The 15,557-nt window shown below is 39.9% G+C and overlaps 1 protein-coding gene across 1 annotated transcript in view; it reads left to right on the forward strand.

Annotated features, from left to right (window-relative positions):
• LOC120919398 (hedgehog interacting protein) overlaps positions 1–5,849 on the forward strand; it is a 136,608-nt gene extending 130,759 nt beyond the window's left edge. The window contains exons 12-13 of the mRNA XM_040331555.1: positions 1,301–1,449; positions 5,334–5,849. Coding sequence (XP_040187489.1) covers positions 1,301–1,449; positions 5,334–5,527 — 343 coding nt within the window. The 3' untranslated portion in view covers positions 5,528–5,849. The remainder of the gene's footprint in view (positions 1–1,300; positions 1,450–5,333) is intronic.
• Positions 5,850–15,557: the final 9,708 nt, after the last annotated feature.

Here is a 15,557-nt window from a genome sequence, read left to right on the forward strand (position 1 = left end):
TTTATATTGTTATATTACCAGAATGATAACATAGGTGGTGCAGATCACCTTAATTGGGGGTTGCTTCCCTTGTTAGTTGCTATACTAACAAGGTCAGATGTAAAGACTGCAGTCAATATGTACTTAAAGGAGTTGTAAAAGCAGAATGTTTTTTATCTTAATGCATTCTATGCATTAAAAATAAAAAAGCTTTCTTTGTGCAGCAGCCGCCTCAGTACCCCTTTACCTGAGCCCCATCTCTGTCCAGCGATGTCCATGAGTCCCTCAAGCCGTCAGGGACTCTACCTCCCAATAAGCTGAGATACAGCAGTTGCGGCATTGGCTCCCGAGGCTGTCAATGAAAGTCAGTTAGCCAGTCAGGAGAAAGAGAGTGGGGCAGAAGGAATGCTTAGTGTCTGGATAGACACAAAGGGCGACAGCTCGGCTCGGGTGCTCCCATAGCAAGCTGCTTGCTGTGGGGGCACTTGACAGGAGGGAGAATTTGGGCTGTTCAGTGCAAATCCACTACACAGAGGAGGTAAGTATAACATGTTTGTGACTTTACAATCATTTTATAAAGAAAATGGACTGAACTCTGGAAGCTGTACCCAAGAAAATTAGGGCAGAGGGAACAAAACTAGTCACAGTATTGCCTGTGGTCTCCCTGCAGAATATTATTTCCAAATAATAACTTGCCATTCCTTGTTCTGCACATGTGTGGAGGCATTAATCTTGGTAAAGGTAGGGCCTTGCTTCTTCATAATGGAACCTCCAACAAAAAAGAACAGTGAGTGGCATAGTATTGACATAACCAAATTCCACGCCAAATTGCTGAGACCAGTAGCCAAATGCAGCAGTAGCTTAGATCTTTCACTGCATATTTACAAACATAATAAACGCGTGCCTAGCCACATTCACATACCTGAAAGTGTGCTGCTATTCAGGAGGAATGGTTAGGTCCTCTGTTTATTTGCAGTCTTTGGCCCTAATTAGGAGATTTCCCAATTCCAGAAAATGAGGGAAAAACCCCAACAAGACACTAGACTAAAACTGATAGAGATTAAACCCATTCCCTGATCTAAAACCAAAAAAAAGTTTTATCTGGAGTTGCACTGCTGAATGTATTCTTTGCCCTGGAACTAGCATGCAGTTGGGGGAGTCATGAATTGCCTTCTTTCTTCAGTGCCTGTCCATCCAGTTTTCTTACTTTGTGGAACCCTTTAAAATATTTAGCACAATTTTTTTTTTTTTACATATTAATAACTGGTGTACTTACTGAATGTTAACTTTTATAATTTCTTGTTTTCACTGAATTTTTTAGGCCAGCAACTCCTGAAGAGTGCAAGAGGCCTGTTCTCCCACCGCAACCACTGTCCTCAGAATGCTCCCGTCAATGTAAAAATGGCCATTGTACACCCACTGGAAAATGCTGTTGCAATCAAGGATGGGAAGGAGAGTTCTGTCGGATTGGTTAGTAATCTTTCTATTATGAATACCATGCTTTTACTATGTGTTTTCCATTAATTTGTCATCATCACCACAGAGAAATACTCCGAACTATACCCAGATTCATGTAACTCGAGAGAAAAGGATTATAGGGATTTAGTGACATTACCAAGCAATGTGACGTAAATGTTGTATGCGTTTCCGGGTGCCTCAGAATATATATAATTTGGGACCTTGATACTTTTGTAGCTGTAATTTTATTGTGGTGGATCAATGCTGGAAAAAGCCCAATGTCTCTGTGTAATGAAATTTTGCATACCATATGACATATGAGCCATACTGCTGCCTCTGTATAATGATGGGAATTTTCTTCTGTTGATTTACTCTACAGCACCTAGATTTCTGCTAATCTGATATTATGCTTTTATTTGGAGTTATTTTAGTGGTCTATGTTTTAGTGTATTAATCAGAAAATACAGAAAATAATAATGATTTATGCCATGATTACATTAAATCTGCAACTCTATTTAAAAAACATACACATCTACAGCAATTTATTAGAAGTTCAGCTTTACCAGACCAGTGAAAATGTTTGGATATTTACTGTAGTCTATATAAATACCATAAATAAGACCATTTAGAGCACAGGAACACCTAACAGCCTTCCAGAAATATTTAGCCAATCTGACTTTAAAAAATGAAAATGGTTTTGGTTGATAACCTATCTGCACTTTGTACTTAAATAAACCTGGTATTTACCCATGTGCAAATGACCAGAATAATCATTTATAAATAAATGTTTTGATTAGTTCTTCCATCTACTAGAGTTGCCCAAGATATAACTATGTTGGATCCCAGTGGGCAACATACAGATTCACCACAACCCACTTGCTTTTGTATTGATGAGCTAATTCCATGAAATGGCCTACCACTACTAGTTTGAAAGTATTTACAGTAGATGGTGTTATATTAGCATACTACCTGACTTGAACAGTCTGTCTTGATAAAATTCAAAACTGAGTAACATAGGTATTTTTGGGTGCCCAGATTGTTAGACATTCGGTTCATTCTACTAGGAGAACCGCTTTTCTCACCTAGCAAATTCACAGTTAGCATCATAGGAGATCAGATGAAAAGTTGGAGATGTAACAGTCCATGTATGATAAGGTTGAATCATCTCCCTATCAGCATCTTAGAACAGTGCAAACCAGTGTTTCTGATGACAGAAGGAAACACATCTAGTGCCCTACGTAGCTCTTTATTTGCATCTTTAATATATTAGCGATACACCAGATCACACTTTTTGGGCTTAAAGCCTCGTACACACGATAGGTTATCCAGAGGACAACGGTCTGAAGGACCGTTGTCCTAGGTTAACCTATAAAGCTGACTGATGGTCCGTCATGCGTACACACCATCAGTTAAAAAAACGATCGTGTCAGAACGCCGTGACGTAAAACACAACGACGTGCTGAAAAAAACAAAGTTCAATGCTTCCAAGCATGCGTCGACTTAAATTCTGAGCATGCATGGATTTTTAACCGTTGGTTGTGCAAACTAACGATCGGTTTTGACCTATTGGTTAGCAATCCATTGGTTAAATTTTAAAGCAAGTTGCCATTTTTTTAACCTAAGTTTAAATAACCTATGGGGCCTACACACGATCGGTTTGGACCGATGAAAACGGTCCTTCAGACCGCTGTCCTCTGGTTAACCTATCGTGTGTACGAGGCCTAACAGCCAAAACCTGTCAACAGGTATTATTGTCTGTATGTTGAAGTGTTAAAGAACTTTTTGGTCTTACACCAAATTCAATATTGTGGTTAATTATTCTTCCTTCAGATTAGCTCCTTATGGAACTTCTTACAAAATTAAGATTATTTAGGAAGTTTGTATTCACTGCACATGCCTGTCCTCATTGGGCAACTTTCTGCAGGTTATCCTCTGTTGTAATCTTAAATATAATGCATGCCTACAAGTGACACTGTACTTACTGTAAGGGCTTGAAGCCTATTCTTTTCTGCACTCTACTTTCTTGCAGTTATAATAACTGGTTATAACAGGGTGTGCTCTTGTTACTGTCAACATACAAATTATGTATGGTTAGCACTGCCAGTACTTTGCTGATTAGTATGATTAATAAAATCTTAGAGCTTTTTTACAATCAGATCTTGCTAACATTTTGTGAGAACTGATATTTTTTTAATGCTATCACATTCTGTTTTATGTAATCGAGCTACAAGCAAATTAAGCGTATCCAAACTCAAAACCAGAAAATGACAGGGCCCTCTGATTCCTCCTGTATTGAATTGTATTGTAACTGTGCTGTCTGCCCTCGTGTTGTAAAGCGCTACGCAAACTGTTGGCATTATAAAAATACTGTCGAATAATGATGATAGTATTTCAGCTTACTAGTTCTTAGATGTGGTGGCTGCATTAGTTTAATGTTTTTTTTTCACCTGGTAATCCTGCCATAGCTTCCCCTCATTTCAAATCTTCCACTCAGATTTACAGAAACTGCTCTTCCATGTGTACTTTCAAGTGCAATTGCAGTGCCCTTGTAGTGCACAGTGGATTTTAATCAACCCCACTGTGTTAGGACAACATAACACCTCCCTCTCATCTCCTCAAGAGAGGGAGGTATTTTGAAGTCCAAGGAAATGACAGTTAAGAGGCAAAGCGCATAGGAAGTTATTGGCTCACAATATTTCTGAGCTAGATGAACAGCTATTTTTCAAGTTCAAGTTTTGTTTTGTATTCTGGTGTTCTTAATTCAGTGCAAATCAAATCAACATTAATCTTTAACATAAAAATTACCACTAACTTTCCATGGGATTAAAGTTGATATCAATATCATTCTCCCCTAACCTGATACTGTAAGAACAATGATAAACCAAACTTTGTATTTATCATTAATTTCATATCTTGTTGCTAAACATCTATACAAACCGTTAAAGTAACAACAAATGTTTATTTGCTTGTACAAAAGCATAAGAAAGTTAAGGGACACACCACTATTTTTCGTGACTACATAATGTTTCTGTAGATAGATGTCTTTATGATTCCATCTTCAACTCTAGTCAACCCTTTGCCCTCTTTCACACGGGCACCTCCGCTAAGTGGGTTTTGCTTGCTCAGCGGGTGATCTCTCCGCTGATCCCCACTGAGTAGTTGGATGACAGATCCGTGTCCGCTCAGGTATGCAGAGCGGACATGGACAGTCCCGCTCTCCTGTTTGGGGCAATGGGATAGAAATGGACCGCCTACCCAATCCGCCAGACAGATGGGGAATAGGACCACCATCTGTCTGTTTTTGGTGGTCATGATTGGATCAGATGTCGGCGGGTGTCAGCGGGCATGTATATATCTCTTACCTTTTAGATGTTTCTCAGGCAAGTAAGGGCAAAGTAAGCTGCAATTTTTTTATATATTTTTTAAGTTATGCCATGTGAATGGGGACGTGTAATAAATATAAATTAGGTGCTATTCTAGTTTGGCTGCAAAAGTGGAAGTACACTTTAAATATAGGAATTCCCATATCCAAACAACATTGCTGCAAAAAAATTGACATTTCCCATTGGAATGTTATCAATGGTTCAATACCCTGTCTAACACAAATAATTAACATGGATAATAAATACAGTTTGCATAGTTGATTGTCTCACAGCCCTGCCTTTTAGCATTACATTTTATGAAAATTAGGATAAGGATGATGTGTCAATTTAAGAAAATCACTGGCTACTTGAGCTGTGTAAACCAGGGAAGCCTTGAAAGGGGCAGAGAGTATAGAGAAAAGATGAAAATGTATAAGCTTGTACTAAATTCAGTATTACAATTTTCTCAACTGTAATGAACTCATGTTTCTAGAAGTTTCAATAGGTGACTTTGTATCTCTTTGTTTGCAACAGCAAAATGTGAACCAGCATGTCGACATGGAGGTGTCTGTGTAAGACCAAACAAGTGCTTATGTAAAAAAGGATACCTGGGCTCGCAGTGTGAGCAGGTGGACAGAAACATTCGCAGAGTCGCCAGGGCAGGTATTCTAGACCAAATCATCGACGTGACGTCATATTTGCTGGATCTCACCAGCTACATTGTATAGTTTTTGCGGACTGCTTGGATACGTTCTGAACGGGCATTTATTTTTAAACCATGTAAATTAAACAGACAAAAAAGGACTTTGTAATTCTGCTCTAAATCCCTGTGTTTTAAAATATTTTTATTAATTTAAATATATTGTCCATAAAAGTGAGTTTGTGTGTGTAATTTATGAATATTTGAGTGTATATGTATGTGTGAAGATATAGACAATTCATTTATTAAACATTCTGTTATTGTAAACACTGGCTGCAAGAAGGTCATGTGAGCAACTTTATGCTTTTTGTCTATAAAGTAACATTAAAATAGTTATTTAGATGAAAATATGTCATGTGTACAGTATTTCATTTGTATTCACTGTGGGAGGGACAAGTTTTCATAAATCACTTTCTTTTCTTTTTTATATATATATAATTATCTCAGGTAATTGCATTTTTAGCTTTCACAGGTAATTTTACTATATTATCATAGTAATGCAAGTATTCTTTGCAATAAACCTGTAATTTGTAATATTACTCTTTTCCTTGTGTGTCTACTTTTTGGGAAGCGTGGGAAGGAGGCAGATCAAATATAGGATGTTCTATGGCTTGAATAACAGTTATGTTCTGTAACCTTTACACAAGCTGGTTTTATGTAAATATAATTGCTTCAGTAAGAGGAATAGCCATCTTTTATGTGGTACCATAACAAGGAGTGGTAGAACAATTGACAAATGTCTGTGTTGGGTCAACCTGCCTATTTATTAGAGTAATGCCTCATACACATGGCTGGACTTTCCAAGAAAAAAGTCAGATGGGCTTTTTTTTCTCAGAAAGTCCGGAAGTGTGTAGCCTCCATGTGACTTTTTTTATCGGAAGTCCGACGGACCTTAGAGAACCTTCCAACGGACTCACGGCGGACCTTTGCACAGTCAAAAGTCCGACCGTGTGTACGAGGCATAAGAGTATTCATTTAATATCAGCTCTAACACAGGAATACAGTAGATAGACGTCAGAGTATTCCAAACTGCAAAATCATCTTTTCATACTACTCCAAAGCTATCAGCTAGAATAGTTGCGGTGTGGATTTGGTGGCACTGTACCTCCCTTGTGGTCATAATCTGGCCTTTGGTTTGGGGGTGGTGGAGTGTATGTTATGGAAATGTAATATCGAGGTGTTAAATCATTTGTAGGTGAAGACAATCTTTACGATGATTTATCCAAGCAATAAGGTATGTTTGTTTTTTCACCCCTCCATGCTGAAAACAGTTTTATAGTAAAAAACAATTGTCATAGCTTAGCAAATTAAGCCTAATGTCTGTATTATAAAAACCTTTCAGTCAACATACAGTATCTCACAAATGTGAGTACACCCCTCACAGTTTTGTAAATATTTTATTATATTTTTTCATGTGACAACACTGAAAAAATTACACTTTGTCACAATGTAAAGTAGTGAGTGTACAGCTTATACAACAGTGTAAATTTGCTGCCCCCTCAAAATAACTCAACACACCATTACTGTCTAAACCGCTGGCAACAAGAGTGAGTACACCCCTAAGTGAAAATGTCCAAATTGGGCCCAATTAGCCATTTCCCTCCATGTGTCATGTGACTGATTAGTGTTACAAGGTCTCATGTGTGAATGGGGAGCAGGTGTGTAAATTGTGGTGTTATCTCTCTCACTTTCTCATACTGGTCACTGGAAGTACAACATGGCACCTCATGGCAAAGAACTCTCTAAGTATCTGCTCTACATAAAGATGGCTTAGGTGATAAGAAGATGGCTTTGGCGATAAGAAGATTGCTAAGACCCTGAAACTGAGCTTCAGCAGGGTGGCCAAGACCATACAGCAGTTTACCAGACCAGGTTCCACTCAGAACAGGCCTCGCCGTGGTCGACCAAAGAAGTTGAGTGCATGTGCTCAGTGTCATATGCAGAGGTTGTCTTTGGGTTATAGACGTATGAGTGCTGCCAGCATTGCTGCAGAGGTTAAAGTGGTGGGGAGTCAGCCTGTCAGTGCTCAGACCATACGCCGCACCCTGCATCAAATTGGTCTGCATGGCTGCCCAGAATTAAAAACCTCTTCTAAAGATGATACAAAGACAAGTGTGTCTTGTCTACAGTTAAGCATGGTGTTGGGTTTGTCATGGTCTGGGGCTGCATAAGTCCTGCAGGCACTGGGGAGCTACAGTTCATTGAGGGAACCATGACTGCCAGCATGTACTGTGACATACTGAAGCAGAGCATGATCCCCTTTCTTCGGAGACTGGGCCACACTGGGTCGCAGTATTCCAACATGATAACAACCTCGGAACACACCTCTAAGAACGCCACTGCCTTGCTAAAGAAGCTGAGGGTAAAGGTGATGGACTGGCCAAGCCCTATCGAGACCAAAACCCTATCGAGCATCTGTGGGGCATCCTCAAATGGAAGGTGGAGGAACGCAAGGTGTCTAACATCCACCAGCTCCGTGATGTTGTCATGGAGGAGTGAAAGAGGACTCAAGTGGCAGCCTCTGAAGCTCTGGTGAACTCTACGCCCAAGAGGGTTAAGGCAGTGCTGGAAAATAATGGTGGCCACACAAAATATTGACAATTTGGAGATTTTCACTTAGGGGTGTACTCACTTTTGTTGCCAGCGGTGTAGACATTAGTAGCTGTATGTTGAAGCTGTACACTCACTACTTTACATTGTAGCAAAGTGCCATTTCTTTAGTGTTGTCACATGAAAAGATATAATAAAATGTCTACAAAAATGTGAGGGGTGCACTCACTTTTGTGAGATACTGTAGATTTCCTGGACCACAAATAATTTTGATGTAGTAAATCTTAAGCCATACAACACCTAGTTAGAAAATGCCCTAATATGGCAAAATGAAAATGGCTTGCTTTGATATACATAAATACAACAAATCATGTACCTGGCCATAATATGATTGCCAGAATCCAGACTAAACTAATAAAGATAAATCAGATCATTATAAAAGTGTAATATATGTAATATTTGCTGCATGCAGCAGCAGCACCCCCCTGGTATGGTCAATCTACTGACGGGGACATCAAAGTGATGGACTAGTTTAGTGGTGAAATTGGGAATGAAATAGCAAAACACTTTGTAAAGCATTCCTGTGTTTGAATGAAATGTTCTTGGCAAGCATAATATTACTGGGTATACAACCTCAAATAAATATCTGGCAAAAGCTATGTACCTTAAGAACATCACTTGCTGTTACATGAATCCTCTTAGTATTTGTGTTTTCAGCCTTGGAAAGATACCCTGGAACTTCAGGATGTTTTCTGTAAGATTGATGTATGGGAAATACGTATCCGTTTCCTAATATATCAGTCAGTACTTTTTCAGTTACCGCTGAGAGACTTCCAATTATAATGATGCTGTTGGTCTTATGCTGTGGAATAAAATGTAATGAAGTGGGGTTTCTCTTGTGGAAGATCAAAATTTTTTTTTTAGAGGAAGACTGTTAGCCTTAATATCACACTCGAAAGACCTCCCAGCTGCAGTCATTAATGCTAAAATAGCAGATGCATGAAAATATGTAATAGTACATAATATGTTTAAAGGAAAACTATGGTCATAAGGAAAATAAGGATACTTTTTTTATTAAATGACGAGATGTATAAAATTATAAAACACAACCATCTGACACTTCATTGCAATGAAGGAGCAGCTAATATGCAGTTCATGAGATGTAAAATGTTGTGTCTGTTCCCACCAGATTCAGGACATCATGCTGACAGCTTACATAAAGCAGAATAGAGGAGGCCCATATTATGTCAGTGGAGTAGTGTTGAGTCCTACTAGGTTGTAATGTACGTAAGAAGAAAACGGACATACACAACTACAGATTTTTTTTTTTTTTTATATTCTGCTATGTGTTTCTAAATGTCACATGCATAGGGATCCAAAAAAAAGGTTATTTTTTTTCTGAAATTGCCCTGGAGTTTTGTTATCTCATTAGTATAGATGCAAACAAGTGCTGTGTAGTGTTCCCTTTTAGAGCCTATACTCCTCTAATAACAGTGTATTTTTAATTCAATACCATTTTATGAGTAGATTGCTCAATTCAGTCTCTTCATTGGGTTGAACATAATAGGAGATGGCGGTCACTGGTTGACCCCGTCCCTTCAATGACTTAATCTGGTATGAGGAATTATTTATATTTTTATTTATTTCCCAACTTTAAAGATGAATGCACCTCCACTTACTTATGTCATGTGAAAATGGAGATTAGCTGTGACATCTGTATTGAGCTTTCATTGAACAATACTTACCATAATAGAGTGCATTCATAATGCAGCACAATGTGGACTTCACTGACAGCCTGTTTAAAACAGCATTGGAAAGAATAGAGCATGAAGACCAAGTTGCCCTTTTAGCTCAGTAAAAGGTGGTCCCATTTAATCACAGCACAATTCATTGGGTAGGCAGTGTGACCAATTCCCAATGATCCAGCCTGTATTTAACAGTTAATAGCAACCTTTTGTACTCAGTCTTTTCCCTGAGAAGAAAATCCATGACATGAGACGTTTCCATTATTTACGTGTGATCTAGTTAAATTTTTTTAAGTAATATGTTCTGTGGGTAATATGTACCGTATATGGAATAATGTATCTGTGCTTTCCTTGACAAAAAAACAACTAAATCTTAATACAGTATTATGTATTGTATATAGCAAAGAGAAAGTAATCTACACTCATCTTGCCATGCTACAAGGGAAGCAATCATCTTCATACATGTATAACCCATAGCTTTTAAATCCACAGGATCATTTAAAAAAAGCATGTAATGTGCTTTTGCCTTGGACCCAGTGCAATAGTTTGCTCATTGTTAGTAATGGAGAATGATATCTAATGCGGTTTCTACATTCCCTAGTGATCCGAAAAAGCCAAGAAACCCATTACTTGAAAAGGAAAAGTCATTTTATTGATAATTGCAGGAAATCCTTAATGAAAAAATTGTTAAACTATTGTAGACATGCTTTAAACTTTTTTTCATCCAGTCTTTACAAAACTATCCTACTTTAAAACTATCTATTGCTAATATGGTCTCATGTATACCATTATAAATATTTAGAATGTATTCATACCCTCGCAGGGATCCTCAAACTACGGCCCTCCAGCTGTGAATGAATGAATGAATGAAAAACTTATATAGCGCAGCACATGCGAACTAAATCGCCTCTGGGCGCTTGTTGTTCCTGTCTCCTTTAATATCAAAAGAGATGAGTCTTGATCTTTCTCCTGAATGCTAAGTGGTTTTCCTCCAACCGAATGCCGGTTGGTAAAGCGTTCCATAGTCTGGGACCCTGGACTGCGAATCTTCTTTCTCCTTTGGATTTGTAGTTGGCTTTTGGTATCTGGAGCAGATTTTGGTGAGCTTTTATTTTTTCGCATAGATAATGGGGAGCATTCCCATGGATACATCTATGTGTTAGACAGAGTGCTTTAAAAACAATTCTGTCTTTTACTGGCAACCAATGAAGGGTTCTCAGCGAAGGTGAGATTGATTCCCAGGGTTTTTTCCCAGTCACTAGTCTGGCGGCCGTATTTTGAATGACTTGCAGACGAGCGATTTGGTATTTAGGGAGTCCGAGGTAAAGGGCGTTTGCATAGTCCAATCTGGAGTTCACAATCGCTCCCACCACGGCCACTATGTCTCCTTTGGGAATAAAAGCTGTTGTAGAACTACACATCCCATGAGGCATTGTAACACACCGACATTCACAGACATGACTAGGCATGATGGGAATTGTAGTTCCTGAACAACTGGAGGGCCGTAGTTTGAAGACCCATGCTCTATAGAATTGATACAAAGAGATACTTATGCATATCAAATGGAATTTCCATGCAAAGTGTCTTTGGGCAATCCAGAACGCCAAAATAAAGTTATTCACATGTTTTAATGATTTTTACATTTGCATTTGTACAAAGGCATATAACTATAACAAAGGCTTGACGGGCCACCAATCAGAAGGGAACTAGGGCTGCTCAGTGTTGCAGGTAAAAAGTAAATCTTAAAAAAAGAATGTGTAACTTGGTCTGGTCCGATGGTGATCTTTAGAATGGGTATATATGACATACAGAGTGAAAGCATTGCAGAGATAGATAAGAAATAGTTTCCAGAGAACCACATGTTAAAATGAGTTGTTAAAATGATTTGCCATTCCACCAAACTGACAAAATGTATAGCCTTTATTATGATAAATTTGGAACAAAAGTGTCACACATAATGAGCCATTTATCTTTAGAAATCTATATGGGTTGTCAAGCTTAAGCTAACATTTTACAGACCCAATACATTGCCTTACAGCCATACAGTCTATGACATCATCCCTAAACTGATTCTCCTTATGAATTCCATTTCCTACATGGGGGTATTGCAAGGAGCAGACACTCAGCAGGGACTGTCTGTGACCACACAGGTTATTTATGTAGTTTGGTCTGTCTGCCATTTTGGAATGTAGATATGGAAACCTATATGCATGTTATAAATATACATTTCTGTATACTGTAAAGTAAGTGAGAATAATGGCAGTCCAGAGTTGTTGCTGTAACATTTACAATTAGAAAAACCAGTTTTGTAACTCTTTAAAAAAATAAAAATGAGTTTCCTGGAGATCCAAGCACTTTAAAGATATTACTGATTTCAAATTATTAATGTGTATTTATACTTTTTTTTTTTTACTTTTAGATATAATAAGGAAAGGCTAGAACCCCTGTCAGGTTTGATTGCTCTTTGTTAGTGAGATTTCAATTCACCTTCTGTTCTTTGACCGAAATTTTACCATACAGGACGCAAAAGAAAATCTGCAACAGAGCAAAAGTAAGATGCAAGATGGCAGAGATGCTAGAATTCCCCTACTTAAAGGGGTTGTAAAGGTTCGTTTTTTATTTTCTAAATCGGTTCCTTTAAGCTAATGCATTGTTGGTTCACTTACCTTTTCCTTCTATTTCCCTTCTAAAAAAATTGTTCTTTGTCTGAATTTTTTACTTCCTGTTCCTCCTCAGTAAGCTGTTCTGGCTGACTAAACACCGCTCGGATGATGGTGTCAAGTTTACTGAGGAGAAACAGGAAGTGAGAAATTCAGACAAAGAAAAAAAACATTTAGAAGGGAAATCGAAGGAAAAGGTAAGTGAACCAACAATGCACTAGCTTAAAGGAACCTATTTAGAAAATAAAAAACATACCTTTACAACCCCTTTAAGTCTATCTGAAACAAAAAAAGGTCTGGTTGTATATACAATCTAATAGTACTAGGTGGTAATGAAAAAAAGAGCCACCATCCAATACATAATTAGAGTTTCTAGTGTAGAAGCAATGGGTGTTAATATGTTTATGTATTTATATACAAACTATTTGCACACTCCATGAAACCAAATTAAATATTTCCACATGGTCACTGAATGTATACCAGATCTTTAATCCATTGTTACTTTCTCTTTGCTGTTCTTGTTCTTTATTTTTGTACCCTTTGCACACATTTGGTTGCCATGGGCCAGATTCACAAAAGAGATACAACGGCGTATCTCCTGATACGCCGTCGTATCTCTGTTTCTATCTATGCGAGTGATTCATAGAATCAGTTACGCAAAGATATCCCTAAGATCCGACAGGTGTAATTGTTTTACACTGTCGGATCTTAGGATGCAGTACTGCGGCCGCCGCTGGGGGGAGTTTGCGTCGTAAACCAGCATCGGGTATGCAAATTAGGAGTTACGGCGATCCACGACGGATTTTCGCGTTCGCTACGTCGCCGCTAGTTTAGTTTCCCGTCGCAAAGTTAGTCGTCGTTTTGGGTGCCTTAACTTTAGTCAGCAATCTTATTGCTGTCTAAAGTGTGGCCGTCGTTCCCGCGTCAAAATTTTAAATTTAATGTCGTTTGCGTAACACTTCCGGGAATACGGAAATACGCTACGCGCGTCGCCGTTCGAAAAAATGACGTCACTTCGCGTAAAGCACGGCGGGAGTTAAGAAACGGAGCGCAGTAGGTCCGGCGCGGGAGCGCGCCTAATTTAAATGGCACACGCCCATTTGAATTGGCCCGCCTTGTGACGGACGTCTTTATGATACACCGCCGCAAGTTTCCAGGTAAGTGCTTGGTGGATCGGGCACTAAAACTGGAAACTTGCGGCGGTGTATCGTAAACGGGTTACGTTACACCGGCGCTCTTGTACGTGAATCTGGCCCCATGTTCCTGGCTAAAAGCCTTTTTTATAATATGCAACTGTTGACAGTAAATATTCTTTTTTCCTAAACTCCCTAATTGTTGGTAAAGGTTTATTCTAATGATGCCTATGAAGCCTATTTATTAAAAAAAAATGCTTAATTTTTTAACCAGCAGCTGCATACAACTATCAAATGCAAAATATAGTAAATTACCATATCTGCCCACATTCCTACCTATATAATAGTTAGGCCGAGTACTCACGAGCAGACATGTCCGATGAAACCGGTCCGCGGACCGTTTTCATCGGACATGTCTGCCCGGGGACTGCCCGGGGACTTCTGTTCGATGGCTGTACACACCATCGAACAGAGGTCCGCGCGTAAACAATACGCGGGGCGTGTCCGCGGTATCGCCGCGTCGATGACGCGGTGTCGCCGCGACAATGACGTGGCGACGTGGGCGGCCTGCCTTTAAAATGCTTCCACGCAAGCGTCGAAGTCATTCAACGCATGCGAGGGATGGCGGGCGGCAGAACATGTACGGTAGGTCTGTACAGACGACCGTTCATGTCCGGGCGGACAGGTTTCCAGCGGACTGTTTTAAAGCAAGTCCAGGAAACAGTTGTCCACTGGAAACCTGCCCGATCCGCCCGAAAATGGTCCGCTCGGGCCTACACACGGCCAAACATGTCTGCTGAAACTTGTCCGCGGACCAGTTTCAGCAGACATGTTTGGTCGTGAGTACGGGGCCTTACTTGCAAGGCCATTGTTAAAAAAAATAGATCACGTTTAATGAAAACATCATAAGACAAACAATACATGCATAACAGTATGTTTAAAAGAATAAATTATCTAGCACTAGTGATGATCCTGATGTTCGAGTCGACCGTAAGTTCGACTCGAACATCGGGTGTTCGCCGAATAGCAAACATTGTGAGGTGTTCGTGGCGAATTCGAAAGCTGTAAAATACTGTTTAAAAAAGTCTAGGGGAGATTAACATGAAAAATCAAAAGTGCTAGGGGGCCTAGGTTCTATCCTAGGGGACATGTATAAATTTTTTTTTTTAAATGGAAGTTTTTTCAGGAGCAGGGATTTTAACCACTTGCCGCCCGCCAATGACAAATTGACGTCGGCAAAGTGGTTTTAAAATCCTGACTGGACGTCATATGGCGTCCTCAGGATTTTAAGCAGCAGCGATCGTTGTTGCAGGGTGTCAGTCTGACACCCCGCAACACCGATCTAGGTAAAGAGTCTCTCACGGAGACTCTTTACCACGTGATCAGCCGTGTCAAATCACGGCTGATCACGCTGTAAACAGGAAAAGCCGGTAATCGGCTTTTCCTCACTCGCGTCTGTCAGACGCGAATAGAGGAGAGCCGATCGGCTGTTCCTGTGACAGGGGGGTTTGTGCTAATCGATTATCAGCACAGCCCCCCCTGAGGATGCTCACTGGACCACCAGGGATGCCCACTGGACCACCAGAGATGCAAAAAAAAAACACAGGTATGCCACCCTAGACCACCAGGGATGACAATGACACAAAAATGGATGCCAATCAGTGCCCACAATGGGCATCACTGATTGGCAGGCATTGTTTGGCACTGATTGGCATCCATTAGTACAACACATACGATAGTGCCAACTATCAGTGCCCATCTATGCCCATCCGTGCCACCTATCAGTGCCCATCCATGCTGCCTATCAGTGCCCATCCATGCCGCCTATCAGTGCCCATCCATGCTGCCTATCAGTGCCCATCCATGCCGCCTATCAGTGCCCATCCATGCCGCCTATCAGTGCCCATCCATGCCGCCTATCAGTGCCGCCTATCTATGCCCATCCGTGCCGCCCATCAGTGCCGCATATT

This window comes from Rana temporaria, chromosome 1, assembly GCF_905171775.1.
Source record: "Rana temporaria chromosome 1, aRanTem1.1, whole genome shotgun sequence".
NCBI lineage: Eukaryota > Metazoa > Chordata > Amphibia > Anura > Ranidae > Rana > Rana temporaria.